The sequence below is a fragment of the Camelus dromedarius genome, chromosome 1 (genome assembly GCF_036321535.1).
Source record: "Camelus dromedarius isolate mCamDro1 chromosome 1, mCamDro1.pat, whole genome shotgun sequence".
Classification (NCBI taxonomy): Eukaryota; Metazoa; Chordata; class Mammalia; order Artiodactyla; family Camelidae; genus Camelus; species Camelus dromedarius.
The window spans coordinates 13,810,460-13,826,655 of record NC_087436.1 but is presented as its reverse complement, the minus strand read 5'-3'; the positions used below and the strand labels follow the sequence as shown (position 1 = coordinate 13,826,655).

The 16,196-nt window shown below is 34.3% G+C and overlaps 1 protein-coding gene across 1 annotated transcript in view; it reads left to right on the top strand.

Annotated features, from left to right (window-relative positions):
- Window positions 1–15,237, top strand: part of MND1 (meiotic nuclear divisions 1) — a 60,073-nt gene extending 44,836 nt beyond the window's left edge. The window contains exons 7-8 of the mRNA XM_031464463.2: window positions 10,055–10,099; window positions 14,988–15,237. Coding sequence (XP_031320323.1) covers window positions 10,055–10,099; window positions 14,988–15,094 — 152 coding nt within the window. The 3' untranslated portion in view covers window positions 15,095–15,237. The remainder of the gene's footprint in view (window positions 1–10,054; window positions 10,100–14,987) is intronic.
- Window positions 15,238–16,196: the final 959 nt, after the last annotated feature.

The window sequence follows — 16,196 nt, the reverse complement described above, 5'->3', positions numbered from 1 at the left end:
TTGTACCTCTGAATCAAGCAGCAATCTTGGCAAGTGCATCACCTGTTAGAAAGGTAATCAAACTTGAAGAAAGTGGTTTCAGGGTATATTAAAGATGATGGGTTTTCTGGAGAGTAGAATAACATAGTTGAGATGGAAGTTGCAACTATAATTTTATACTGGTTGCCTGAATTCTCTCCATCTTAACCCTTGAATTTAAAAATTGGTAATTTATTTCTCAACCCAAGGAAAACATGCCAATGTGAATGAGTATTATGCGGGGTATGAGGTCTAAGTGAATGAGAAGTTTTCTGATTTTCAGTGAAGAGACTATCTTTCTTCATCAACATCAAACCTAAATTATCTTTTAGTATTTATTTATGCAGCCACATAAGAATGGATCTGTATTTGGGTTATATAGAATTTGCAATTATGAATCTATTACAAATATATTAATTCTTTACATTTTCACATTGTATGTTTCTGATCTTAATGGGAAATGAAAGGATAAGAGTCCTTCCTTCCTAGTTTTGTGCTATTATTTTTTTATTTCATTAAAAAATCTTTTATAGAATACATTAATTATAGAAAATTACAGCATATTTAATAGACATTAGATGTGTAGGATAATTACATTATTCCATAAATAAATTTTAAGAGTCTCATGTTCTACCGACCAAGCCAGTTGGGCCATAAATATATTTTAGATGTGAAGGTAGCACCATATCTTTTTCTGTGGAATGTTACCAAACTACAGTGAAAAGAAAAAAAACTGTCAAAGCCTGTATACCTGTAGAAAGAATTTTTAAGCTAACTTCAGTTCATATTTTTATAGAGAAATGTTTAATTTCTTGGCTTTTAAAATTCAAACAGCTAACAAGTGAAACTTTATATGTGGAGCTTTTACTTTCGGCCAAAATAGAGTAATAATGTACTGAATTTATCCCCCCACATAAAAACAAACAATATATGAAATGACAGTTTTCAAGATACTTGATATCAGACCACAAAGGAAAGTGATTCCTAGAGAAAGGAAACAGACAAAGTAAACCTTACATTGTCCCAGGTTACTCTGTTGAGTTTCCTGGCTGCAGCACAAAGAAGGAGAACCTAGGCAGAGCCCTGCAGACTCCCTGAGTCGAGGAGATGCAACTGAGATTAGGGAGACCAACAGCATTCTAGAGGGGAAAGAGTAACACAAAGAGAACCCTGGATATCTAGAGAGGGTTCCTCTCAAGTAGTTGATGCATGCATATGAGAAATATACCCAAAGCTGAAGAAAGAACAATCTCAAAGGATTGAAGGAACAGTGCCAGGCACTCACACAGGAGCAGGAGTAGTGTCTGCTTTCACCAGCCAGACTAGCAAAATTTATAATCCATAAGGCATTGGGTAGAGTACTCAAGAAGATCTTGCCTCAGTAGAAGGGAGTAGTTAGCCCTCAACTGAGCTTTGCTCTCAACCCACCTAACAAGCCATAAGAACAAGTCTTGAAAGGATCAAAGTATTGTACAATAACCTAAATTCATTCCTAACAGAGCTCAATAATTTTTGTAGGAGTACAAAAATATCCAGCACCCAGCAAGAAAATATTCATGTCTGGCATACAATGAAAGATCACCAAGTATGCAAAGAAGTAGGGAAAACATTATCCTTAATGAGGAGAATAATCAAACCTTCAATGAAAACTGACCCAGAATTAACACAGATAGTAGGATTAGAAGACTATAACATTAACAGTTACTATAAATGTACTTTATATGTTCAAAACGTTAAGTAGAAACATTGAAGATATAAAAAAGATCCAAGTCAAACTTCTGGAGATGAACACTATGGTGTCTGGAAAGAAAAATACACTGGATTGGGTTAACAGCAGATTGAGCTTCTGCAGAAAAGATTAGTGTATTTGAAGACATAGCAATAGAAACTACTCAAAATGAAACTCAGGGAAAAATAATTTAATGAAAATAGCCTCTGTGAGTTATAGGACAACTTCAAGTGACCTAATGTATGTGTAATTACAGTCCCAAAAGGGGTGTATTTTGAGGGTGGGGCCAGGGCAGGGGGTGTTTCAGACCAGAAAAATATCTGAAGAAATAAATATCAGAAGAAATAAAGGTGTAAATTTTTTTTTAATTTGATTAAACCCACAGATTCAAGAAATTTAAATATGTAAGTAGTAAATGGCAGTGATCTCTGTATCACTAAATCTAGAGAACTTTTTTAAGCTTTACCTTGACTTACCCTAAATCCCTTTTCCCAATGAGATTATTGTTTTTAAAATGTACTTTTTGGTAATGAAGGGTTTCATAGGATTTGGCTATCATGTTATTGCAGAACAGATTATACTGGATTAAAGGATTATGAGTTTCACAAATTGATTTTAATAGGATTTGGTTCTTAATAATGTGGCTGTAACACTTTGTATTATAGCAATCAGGCTTATCTCTAAGTCTGTCATGACTTATTTTGAAACTTTTTTCTGCTGATAATAGCTATAGCCCTTATGTTCCTGTAGACATGATTATGTATTATCTCTCATTTCTCAATAATTCTTGCAGGAAATATTTATATTTCATGCCAGTTGAATTACTGATATCATTAAACAAGTATTAGCAAGATTAGTTGCAAATATCCAAGAAATGAGAAGTAAAAGAAATAATTTATTAAAAAAATAAATTTTTATTTTAGCTACTCTGATCATTACTTAAGTGAGAAAATAAGTTGTAGTACAACCTGAATTCTCACATTAAAGGATTTGGAAAGTAAGTCTTACAAGCATTTAAGAAATTTTCTTCGAAATAAATGCCCAGATGACAGTGAAAATGATGGAGTAAGGACCTTTGGAAATTTACCCTTCCATGAAAACTAGCAAAAATTGTTACAACTTTTCCAGAATTCTAGAAACTAACCAAAGATTTGCCCATTCAAGAAAAATGACTGGACCTCTGCAAGAAGAGTGAGCTTTGTGTTGTTTAATTTGCTCTAGTTTTATCGCCTACCCTCCCCTCAACAGTCAGCCCTGCATTCTTGGTATCAGAGGGAGTAGGATAGAACTGGAGCTCTTTTAGTCCCTCATTCCCAAAGAATTGTCGTTATTTGGCATCTTTGGTGGTTCCCTAAAAGCCACTAATAGAAAGAATTGTCTTCTTTTGACCTGGCTTGTAGTATGCTCATCACTAACAGCCTCTTCCTGGGGACCGTTTGTCTAAAACAATTACAGGCAAGACTTTAACTTCACAACTGTCTTAGGTGATGAATAACAGTTAAGGAAAAGAGTAGACTAACTAAAAAGCTTAAAGGGAGAGACCAAAGGAGATGTTCATTGGTGCCTTGAAAAGAAACATATTCCTGGAAATCTAGAATGCCACTTACATGCATAGTGCTGTGTACATTCTCAGGAAAGACCTGAGAAGGTCCTAATCTCCTACCACTAGCTGACCTTGACAATCTGTGCAAGAAGGAAGTGAAGGCTAGAGCAGAGTTGTAAATTGACTAGCTGGGTATTGTTGAAACCTGCCTTAGCACACACAGAAACACACACACACAATCTCTCACCAAAGACTTGGAGATTTAATCCAGGTGTTTAAGGTGCTGTTCAATTATTAGCTGACGAGTAAGCAAACTGACTACAGACTTCAGTAGCCACACATAATAAATATAGACTCTGCAGAATTGGTTCAGTAAATCATTAAATAAACAATAACTACAACAAGTAGCAACAACACTAACCCTGGGAAGAATCTGATTTCCAGAATTGCAACATTATATTATTTTAAATGATCAGTTTTCAATAAAAAACAATTACAAGACATACAAAGAGACAAGAAAATGTGGCTCATGCATGATTTTGGACTTGCTAGACAAAGACTTTAAATCAGCTATTTTAAATATGTTGAAAGTGCTAAGGAAAAACATGTCTAAGAAACTAAAGGAAACTCTGAGAATGATATCTCACCTAATAGAGAATATTAATAAAGAGATAGAAATTATTAAGAAGGAACCAAATAGAAATTCTGAAAACTATGATAGCTTAAGGGAAAAATTCACTGGAGGGATTAACAGCAGTTTGAGCAGGCAAGAGAAAGAATCAGTAACTCAAGGATAGTTCAATTGAGATAATCCAGCCTGAGGAACAGAAATCAAAAAGAGTAAAGAAACATTCACAGTGTCTCAGAGACCTATGGTATGGCATCAACAGTGTCACATACTCATAATGGAAATCACAGAAGTTGAGGAGAGAGAAAGAGGGCAAAAGAATAAGGGCTGAAAACATCCCAAATTTGATGAAAAACTTTACACATTCAAAAAGCTTAACAAATTCCATTTAGGACAGCCTCAAAGAGATCTACACAGAGACACATCATAATCAAACTGTCAAAAGATAAACAGAATATTGAAAGCAGCAAGAAACAACTCATCATATAGAAGGGATCTTCAGTCAGATTAACAACTTGATTTTTATTAGAAGCCTGTAGAGGCCAGAAACATTGGAATGACATATTCAAAGTGCTGAAAGAAAAAAACTGTCAACCAAGAATTCTGTATCTAGAAATACTTTCCTTAAAAACTGAAGGACAAAGTAAGATATTCCCAGATAAATAACTGAAAGGGTTTGTCACTAGTAGACCTACCTTTAAAAAGAAAAAAGGAAGTTCTTCTCATTGAAGTGAAAGGACACTAGGCAGCAACTTGATCAATGTGAAGAAACAAAGCAAACTAGATTCACATAAGGAAATCTAAAGCACAGTGCATGTGCATTTTTGTTCCTATCTTGTGTTCTCTTATCTGGTTTGAAATACAGCTACGTAAAGCAATAATGATAAACATGTTGGGCACACAATGTATATAGTATAATTTGTGACAATAACAGTATAAAACTGAGGAGGAGAATGGAGCTATGTAGGAGGAAAATTTTTGCATACTCTTGAAATTAATTTGGTATTCTAGTTAGATTGTTACAAAATAAGATGTTGGTAGTAGTCCCCAGGGCAACCACTAGAAAATTACCCAAAAATATTTGGTAAAAGAAATTAGAGAATTAAAATGATATGCTAAAAATATTCATTTAACATAAAATAAAGCAATTGTGGAGGAATTAAGAAGCAAAAATGCATATGACATATAGAAAACATATAGCAAATGGCAGATGTAAATCCTACTTTATCAGTAATTACATTAAATGTAAATGGGTTAAAGTCCAATTAGTAGGCAGGGATTGACAGAATAGATTAAAAATACATAAGCTAACTACATACTTTACAGAAGACTCACATTTGACTCAAAGACACAAATATAGTGAAAGTAAAGGCTGGAAAAAGATATTTCATGAAAACAATAACCAAAGGTGAGCTAGAGTGACTAGACCAGTACTAAAGAAAATAGACTAAGAGAAAAATTGTTACTATATAGACAAAGTACAGTTTATAAATATAATGTTAGAGGTCAACTCTTCAGGAAGATATGACAATTATAAACATATATACACTTAACAATAGAGAACCAAAATATGTACAATAAAAACCAAAAGAACTGAAGGGATAGACAGTTCAACAATAATTGTTTAAAATTTCAGTAATCCGTTTTGAATAAACAGTGGAGCAATGAGATGGAACATAAGCAAGGAATTAGAGCACTTACTGCTATAAACCAACTGAATCTAACACACATCTATAGAACACTTCACTCAACAATAGCAGAAGACACATTCTTCTCAAGTGCACATGAAATATTCAAGAATAGACCATATGTTAAGTGTAAGCAAGTCTCAGTAAATTTAAATGGATTGATAATACAAAGTATATTTTCTGATGACAGTGGAATATTATAAGGTAAATAACAGGAGGAAATTTGGGAAATCCACAAATATGTTGAAATTAATCAACACTCCTGAAAAAGGATGGCTCAAAGAAAATCATAATGGAAATTAGGAAATACTGTGAAATAGTGAAGATTAAAACGTATGAAAACTTACTGGATGCATGAAGGCATTGTTCAATGAGAAATTTATTAACATTTTAATGCCTGTGTTAAAAAAATAGAGAAAGCTCTCAAATAAATAACCTAGCCTTCCATCTTAAGAAACTAGAAAGAGAAGAGCAAACTAAACCCAAGGCATGTATTAGGAAGAAACTAAAATGACTAGAACAGAAATAAGAGAAATAGAGAAGAAACAGGAGAAAATCAATGAAACCAAAAGTTGGTTCTTTTTTTTTTTCCAGTTTTCAGTTTTATTAAGTAGAATTGTTATAATTTGACTGCACATATACAATATATTACATGTAAATACATATATACAATATACTGCACATTTTTTTAGTTTGCATATATGTACTGATCATTGTTTCTAAGAACAGTTTAGACCTTTAGCTTTTTAAACTTACATAGTTATCAAAGGAATAAAGCCAATCATAAAATAAGAATCAACAGAATGCAGTAATCCAGTCATAAAGGACAGTCAAATGTGCTTATGCATATCCAAGAAATCAATCATCTAAGTTATAAATAATAGGTAGTTCATTTATTTGTTTGTTTGTTTTTAAGATTCCACATATGAATGATATAATAGGGTGTTTTTCTTTCTCTTTCTGGCTCATTTAGAATGACCAAAAGTTGGTTCTTTAAGCAAATCAAAAAAATTGATCTTTAGCTAGACTGATCAAGAAAAAAGGAAGATTCAGATTACTAAGATCAGGAATGAAAGAGAAGGATCATTATTGACCTAACAGATAGAAAAATGATCATAAAGGAATACTATGAGCAGTTAGTTGTATGTCAATAAATTTGATAAGCTATATGAAATGAATAAATTTCTAGAAAGATACAAACTACCAAAACTATCTCAGGCATAAATGAACTATCTAAATAGATATATAACATGTTAAGAGATTGAGTTAGAAATTTAAAAACTTCTTACAATGAAAAGCCAAGCCTACACTGGTGAATTCTACCCATTTAAAGAAATAACTTTTCAATGAAAAAAGAAAGGAGAGAACACTTCCTAACACATTTTTTGAAGTCAGTATTACCCGGATACCAAAACCAAAGATGGCATAAGAAAAGAAAACTATAGTTAAGTATTGCTTATAAATGCAGATGTAAGAATTCTACAAATTGCTACAAAATACTAGCAGATCAAATCCAGCAGTATATAAAAAGGATTATACACCATGATTAAATGATACTTATCTCAGGGATGCAAACAACATTGTTTCAACATAGACAAAAATCAGTCAATCTAATCAATGGATTTACAGAACAAAGGTGGGAGGAAACCACATGATTGTCTCTAATAGACAAAAATTTTTTGATAAAGTCCAACACCCTTTTATTATAAAAACACTCAACAAACTAGGAATAGAAGTGAACTTTCTCAATCTAACAAAAGAGTATCTGGGGAAAAAAATACACAGCTAACATGATAAAAGGCTGTATGCTTTCGCTAAGGATGTCCACTGTCACCACATCTGTTCAACATTGTACTGGAAGTTCAAGGCAGGGCAGTTAGGCAAGAAAGAAAGAAAAAGAATCCATACTGAAAAGAAAAAAGTAAAACCACCTCTATTTGCATTTGACCTGATCTTAGACACATAGCCCTAAACAATCCACAAAACAACAACAAAGTACAAATATTAGACCTAATAAATGAGGTCAGCAGATTGCAAGATCAATCCATATGCAAAAATCACTTGTACCGTATGTACTATCAATGAACAGTCTGAAAATGAAGGGAAAATATCAAAATGAATAAATACTTGGAATAAAATTAATCAAAGAAGTACAAGATTTGTACTGAAAACTGCAAAACACTGAATGAAATTAAAGACCTATCTAAATAGAAAAGTATCCTGAGTTCACAAATTGAAAGACTTAACTAATGTTAAGGTGGAAATATTCCCCAAATTGATCTATAGATTAAATGTAAAACCTATTGAAATTCTAATTGCTTTTTTGGCAGAAACTGATGCTGATCCTAAAATTCATATGAAATTGCAAGGGACCCATAACAGCCAAAAGAATCTTGGGGGAAAAAAGAGTAGGAAGACTCAAATTACCCAATTTTAAAACTTACTACAAGTTTAGGATAGTCAAGGCAATGTGGTACAGGTATAAGAACAGACATATAGGTTAATGGAATAGACTTGAGAGTCCAGAAGCAAGGTTTTGAACAAAAGTGCCAAGACCATCAATCAGTACTCTTTTTATTTTATTTCTTTAATGGAGGTACTAGGGATGAACCAAGGGCCTCGATCGTATTCAGCATACACTCTACCACTGAGCTACTACTCTCCCCTATTTATTTTTTTTTAATTGTTATTTTCTTTTTCTTTTTTATTTATTTTTAATGGAGATACTGGGGATTGAACCCAGGACGTCATGCATGCTAAGCAAGTGCTCTACCACTGAACTCTACCCCCACTCCTGAGACTATCAATCAGGACAGAATAGTGTTTTCAGCTAATGGTGCCGGGCACAACTGGTTATCCACATGCAAATGAATCAATCTGACCTCCCACCTTATGCTATATATGAAAGTTAACTCAAGAGGATCAAAGACCTAAATGTAAGAGCTAAAACTATAAAACTCTCAGAAGAAAACACAGATGTGTATCTCTGTATCCTTGGTTTAGGCAACAATTTCTTGGATATGACATCAAAAGCTTGAGCAACCAACAAAAAAGTAGATACATTTGACTTCATCAAAATTAACAACTTTGTGTGTCAAAGTACATTGTCAGGAAAGTGAAAAGAACCCACAGAATGAGAGAAAATAGTTGCAAATCCTGTGTATGACAAGTGTCCAATATCCAAACCATATATTTTTTAAAATTCTCATGACTCAACTATTTAAAAAATGTAAGTATAGGCAAAGGATTTGAATAGACATTTTTCCAAGGAAAATAAATAAATGGCCAATAAGCATATGGAAAGATGCTCAACATCATCATTAGGGGAATGTAATTTATTTATTCCCCAAAATGTTGTACATACAGTTAACATTTGAACCAGCAATTCCACTCCTAGGTATATACCCAAAAGAATTGAAAACATGTTCACACAAAAATTATTAAATTGTTCATATTAGTAATAACAGCCCATGTCCGTCAACTGATGAGTGACTAAATGAATTGTGGTATAGCCATTCAATGGAATATTATTTAGCAACAAAAAGGAATGAAGTATTGATACATGCTACAGTTGATAAACCTTGAAAACTTTGTGCTAAGCGAAAAGAAGCCAGACATAAATGATTTAATTTATATGAAATGTCCAGAATAAGGAAATCCATAAAAGCAAAGTAGGTAAGTGGTCTTCAGGGGCTGAGGGAAGGGGGAATGTGGACTGACTCCTAATGGGTGTAGGATTTCCTTTTGGGTGACGAAAATGTTCTGGAATTAGGTAATGGTAATGGTTGTACAAACTTGTAAATATACTAAAACCTACTGAAATTTCACTTCAGTATGGTGATTTCTGTGATATATAAATTTCAATAAATAAATAACTATTATGGTGATAAATAATATTTGTGCCTTGTTGATCATGGCATTATTGTATGCTGTATAGATTAACTTGAAAGACATGATATAGATACATTTAATAGCAGGATGTATAATTAAATTTTTAAATTAAAATAAATATTTCCTTCTACAGGGCTACTGTATGACTGTTAAAATTTTATTGTCAGGTTTATTGTGGTCTAAAATATACATAAACTAAAATGCTTATCATTAAACACATTATTTTACCCTTTCTTGGTGTTGTAAATTGTTTGAGAAACATCTCAGTTAAACATATGTTGTCTTTAAAGGAGCAAGTGCAGTAGTAATGGACATTTAGGAAAGGGAAGTTGTTCACGTTGACTTTCTTTTCATGACGAATATAACTGCAGCTATCTAAAATTTCCCTGGGAAGCTGAGCAGGTTTGTGAGATACAGTATCACTATTTGAGCTTTTTTCCCAAAGCCATTTTGTATGTATAACCTTTGTTTATATATTTTTTAAAAAGAATCTATACATAGATGAACATTATTTTGTGTGTGCATGGATATATATATATATTTTTTTTTTTTTTCAGGTCAAGCAAATATACTGGCTAAAGAAGCTGCTAACAGATGGACTGGTATGTATCACAGGGCACTGGTAAACTGGTCAGACTCTTCCACAGTTACTATGATATGAAGTGCAGAAGCTATTGTGCCTAGTTTTGTTCAAGAAAAGACATTTCTGGAAATGTATGTATTAATCAAGTTTTTATATATTAACTCACTTTAGTAACAAGGTTTTTTTTTTTTTAATCTTATTATGAGTCATTTTGTAAATTATAAGACATTTTTTAAAACCAATGATTTTGTCCAGTTTAAGTTTTGTGTAACTTTTCCCAGATAAATGGCTTAGGCTGATCCCTTAACCTTCGTATATATTAATACAAGATACAAATTTAAGAGTGTATCCTAAAGATTGGTCTTCTTGCTTATAATAAGCCAACATTTGTTGAGGGCTGACTGTAAGCCAGGCATTGTAAAGTGTGTCCATGGTGTGTTCTCATTTTATCCCCACAACAGTCTTGTGAGGTGGATAGGATTATCATCCCTAATTTTAGAGATGAAGCTGAGGCCACTAGGAGCCCACAGTCACACAGGTGCTGGGCAGTGGGACAGGGATTCAATTTCACGGTCCAGGCTCTTGCCCACTGCATGATACGCTCTTCTCCGTGTACCTGCTTTCATGTCAACGCCTCTTTAATCTACTTACCAATAGATATACCCTCTGGTCTATGTCAGGATATTTTAAGAAATGGGAATTAATAAGGCTTTATCTATGTGTCTTAAAGTTTAGAAGAAAGTTAATAAATAATAACTGTAGAGAATTATATACAAGCATGATTATGACTGTTAAAACCTGTCTGGAAGTTACACTGGTGTTTTTCCAGTATTTAATTATAAGATAGTGGTAATTGGACTTTTCCACTTGGTAAGTCTTTAGTGTCTTCACATGTGTTACTCATCTTTGTGTTTCTGTGGGAGAGTGTGGATAAGATTACATCGACAAAGAGAGGCACAAAGGTTGAAGTGGCTGCCTTAAGTCAAAGGTGATTAGTCACTGGAAGAACAGGGATTTGAGCCAGGTTTCCCTGATTCCATGTCCAGGCCTCTGTGTTTCACAGAAAGCTTAAGAATCATTTTTCCTTGTCTGTTTTATAATTAGGTAGACTGATAAAATCAATGTAACTGGCCTTTGGTTCCTATACAGTTACAATCTTATTTATTACAAAGCTATTTCCTACATAATGTAGTGCTTTAGTGATAGGAACAGAGGAGGGTAAAAGCAGCAAACTTAACATTGAACAAAAGAAGATAGTGAAACGTGTGTCCTGTAAAATGTGAGTAAATAATAAATACAGTGATGTATAGGTTTGAGTAATACAAAATTTGAGTGAGAAAAGTGACAAGTGAATTTTTAGGTTAAAAATAAGACAAGAGGAAGTAGTGGGAGTATAGCTCAGTGGTGCTTAGCATGCACGAGGTCCTGGGTTCAATCCCCAGTTCCTCCAGTAAAAAACAAAACAAAAAAAGACGAGAGTCACAAAGTGATTTCCCCCAATGAACAAGGCAGCTAAGCAAACAGTAGGAACCGGCAGCCTGTGTAGATGGTGGGAGGAGCTTGGCTTTGAACAGAATCCATGTTGCGCTCCTTATTTGCTATGTGACTTACTGAACTTCTCTGAGCCTGCTTCCTCATCTGTTCAGTGTGGATAATATCTACCTCATATTTTGGGAGGATTAAATAAGATGGTTTGTAAGCCCTTGAGCACACCATTAGACACAGATAAACAAATATTCCCCTTTTCCCTTTCTCTTCAAAAAAATCCTTTCATGTTTTCCAGTTGGTCATAAACTTCAAAAATTATAATTTAAAAAATGTGAACAACTTTTTTCCCCTTGTGTTATTAGCTGAGAAAGAACCTGAATCTTTTTAAATCATGTAGGAAGGATATTTTTAGGACAGCAGAAACAGCTAAGAACCATCTTTCCATTTGAGGAGGGAGGGTGTAGCTCAAGTGGTAGAGCACGTGCTTAGCGTGCACGAGGTCCTGGGTTCAATCCCCAGTACCTCCTCTAAAAATAAATCAATAAATAAACCTAATTACCTCCCTCCCCCTCAAAAAAAAAACTTAAAAAAATTTTTTTGGGGTTTACAGCTTGCTTGCTCCTTCTAACATAAAAGTGTTATGCAAGAATCATGTAGTTAAAACAAATTACACCTCAGAATGCCTCTTCTTAAAACAACAAAGAGGAAGCATCAATAATACTTAAAACTAAAGATTGTTATGTAATTATTAGTTAAGATTTGGTTTCTTTATACAGAAAAGCTCCCTAAAATATATTCTGAATCGAGCATATTAACTTTAGTAATTCAGTATTTCGGTTTTATAGAATGAGAAATTACCTCAGGGTATAACTAGAAATATCACATCTAAATGTTTTATGACATTAAATACTTTAAATGTGATTTATCAAATTACATAAAACCTTGCCTAATAACTAAGACAGTGGAGTTTTTACGACTGTGTGAGAGGCATCTTAACGAACGAGGAGGGATAGATGTGTGGTCCTGACGTAGACTCATGAGTGTGCTACTGCCCATCCGATTCCTATATGTATATATATATATATGCGTGTGTGTGTATATAGCTTGGGTATGATGTCATATAAATTAAGACAAATTCTACCAGACTTCAGGTTGTTTCTTTAAAAACAAAAAAAGGACCTATTTCTTATCCATTTGCAAACATTTCCACATAATAGAAAAATTAATTGACAGGGATGAACTGTCAAGATTTTGGGCAACATTGTCTTGAAGGCAGACATCCAGTGGCCCAAGGACATATTTAATCAGAGTCTTTTTGAATTGGTCCATTGAGCATTGTGTAGAGAAGCTTTTTATTTGTCTGTTCTTCATCTTTGAAGATTTATAATAAAATGTTTTCATGCCCTCATATAAACCAGGAACTTCTTCCTGCAAAGCCTCTAGCCTTGCTCTGGTGCCTTGTTTTCTTCTCTCCTGATCCGGTTTGAAGTCCATTCCTCCAGGCTTCCTAGAGTGTTGCATGTGTCCTCTTATTTCCTGGAAATCCTTCTGTATTCTTGAGCCTATTCTGGAAGCTGTACACATAACCCTTGATGTTTTCTCTCTAACAGACATATCACTTTGGAATTGTTTAGAAATAAATTGATTTTTCTCTCTACTCTTGTGTCAGCTTGAAGGCATAGGCTCTTTATGTTCTGGAATTCCTGTAACACACTTAATACCTGTCTTATGTAGCAGTGGGCTCTCTATAAGTATTTGCTTCTGATTGTCAAGAATGCACAGGTTGTGCAGACACTAATAAAACTACACAGGTCATTCTACAGTACCTCATGCTATTAGTGTTCTCGCTTAGGGTCTTGTGAAAAGTAAAGATTTAGTTTAGACTGTTACACGGATTTATTTTAGTGTCTGTTATTCCGTAACACATTAATTAAAAGAAATGAGGATCTTTTGTTAACATTATTCTATTTGATATAGTAGTATTCACCTTAGCAGTGAACTTCATTCCTAACATTTAGTTATCATTATCTGATAGTTGGAATTAAACTTTATTTTAGAAAGTTTTTTTAAATGTTTTAAAAAGTGATCAAACTACATATATTAATTTCCTAAGAAATCATAACATTATACTTCAGACTAGGTGGCTCAAACAACAGAAATTAATTTTCTCACAGTTCTGGAGGCTGGAAGTCCAAGATCAAGGTGTGAGCAGGTTTGGTTTCTTCTGAGGCCTCTCTCTCCTTGGCTTGTAGGTGGTCACCGTCTCCTTGGGTCCTGACAGGGTCTTCTCTCTGCCTGCCCCTGGTGTCTCAGGGTGTCCACATTTCCTCTTCTTACAGAGACACCAGTCAGATTGGATTAGGACCCTTCCTAATAGGCTCGTTTTCACTAAATCACCTCTTTGAAGACCCAATTTCCAAATATAGTCACATTCTGAGGTAGTGGGCTTAGGACTGTAACATACGAATCAGGGGAGGTGACGCGATTCAGCCAATAACACTCCAGAAGAACCTGTTTTAACCCTTCATTCATCTCAACTAACACAGTGCTCAGCGTTTTATGGAATACTCTGAACCAGAAAACTGTATACCATTATTTTTCTCTATTTATAATAATATTCATTATGAAGATGGTGAATGTACATTAAAGAGAACGTGTAAAATTAAAGCTCACCATCATTCCCATCCCCTGGGTGCAGCTGCTGTGAGCACGTTGGCACTGCCTCGTGTCCCTCACTGCCTGCGCGTAGTCACCCTTCCAGGGGGTTAGACATTCAGAGTGCTTCTATTTTTCCCTTTTGTTACACTGGGGTGAAGATTTGATCATAAATCTTTGTACACATTCTGTTTTATTTCCTTGGGATAAATCCCTTTAGGTAGATAAAACAGTTTTTTCAGTGGCAAATGCAGTTTAAATTCCCCCCAGGGGACACGGAGGACACATCTTCTCCTTTCTTAGTCTTAAGAGAGGAGAACCCCTTCCCTCTTCCTCACCCCTTTGCTCTCCCACTGGCCTGACTGGGAGCCATTACTCTCTGTGGGGGAGGGAGGGGTCTGGCCAGAATGCGTTCCTTTGGGGACCGGAGCAGCTCTGATCCCTGAGGTAAGAGGCCTGCCTCTGCTGCAGAAATGTGGAGGAGGCGCCACTAACTTCTCCCCGTCTTTGGATTATTCTTTAAGTCAGCTATTCTTTAGCGGCAACTAATTCACTGAATTTTTAAATATGAGATCCATTTATTCAAAACACTCATTAAATATTTTCTTTCTTCTGAAATTAATTGCCATTACTCTTGAAAATACAGAAATCTCCTTATTTTGATACTTCTAGAAGTAAAATTAAAAAAAGCCTGTAGAATATATTTGAAATGTTTTATGATTATGTTTTTGATTCTCAAAAGTGTTTCTCCATTTTCTTTATAGATAACATATTTGCAATAAAATCTTGGGCCAAAAGAAAATTTGGGTTCGAAGAAAATAAAATTGATAAAAATTTTGGAATTCCAGAAGACTTTGACTACATAGACTGAACTGCTCAGTGTCGGTGAAGGATCTATGTACTTGTGAATATGTAACGTTTTTGTTACCCAGCTAAATGTACTGAATTATCATTTACCTGTAACTGTGTTTTTCATTTTATTAATTTTAAATAAAGTATAAAGTGTAGATGTTTTGCAGTCTTTGATCAGTCAAAAACAGGATGAGAGCCTCAGTGCTCATCAGAGTAGGAGAATGCATAGTAAAGCTGTCCACCTGTTAGGCTTACCAGTAATTTTTTTAGAGATCACAGCCATCATGACATGATAACATTTTTTATTTTCATTCAAACATTAAGTATTAAGAACTAAGGGTACCTTTGAAGGCTCTATTATACACATACATGCTTGGAAATAACAAAAAACCCTAATTGCTGCTTTACTATTTCTCAGTATTTAGTGGAAAGTGTGTGTGAGTGATTCTTAATATACTGCATCATATTTACAAATCTTCCACAGAAAAAAATACAGAAAGTTGGTATTCCTCAAACTTAAAGTTAGATAGAATTCCTCAGATGTGAAAACTACTTTCTTTTGAATGTGTGATGCTTTTCTACTGTAAAGAATAAGCACTTTGTCCTGATTTATGTACTTTTTATAAGATGATATAGTGGTGTCAGTATAGCACACATCACCAGCTAGAGTTCAGGGATTTTTATTCAACTGCCGAAAAAAGAGTAGGTTAAAAATAATGTATATCTCGTGTGTCTTTTTTTATTTCAGCCTATGCATTTAGAGTATTTGCAGGCACTCCAAGACAAACGTAAAACAAAAATCAAAACAAATGTGCGTAATGCCCTTTACACACATGCCTTAATTTTTTTTTTTATACTGTCCAGTTTTGATATTCTTTTAAGTAACTTGAATGAAGTACTCCGTATGTCTGAAATGACCCAGATGGCATCCAGGCCATTTGTAAGTGAATCTGGCCTTTGTATTGCATGGGGTTGCTCCGGGCCTACTTAATCACTTCCTGGATATGGGCGGGAACTTACTGGTCCAACTTTGTTCTTGAGGCCAATTTATGTTGCCTTAAGGCAACAGCTCTTCTCACAGGAGAAAGTATTTGGTGTTAAGAGACAAAGGACAAAACATA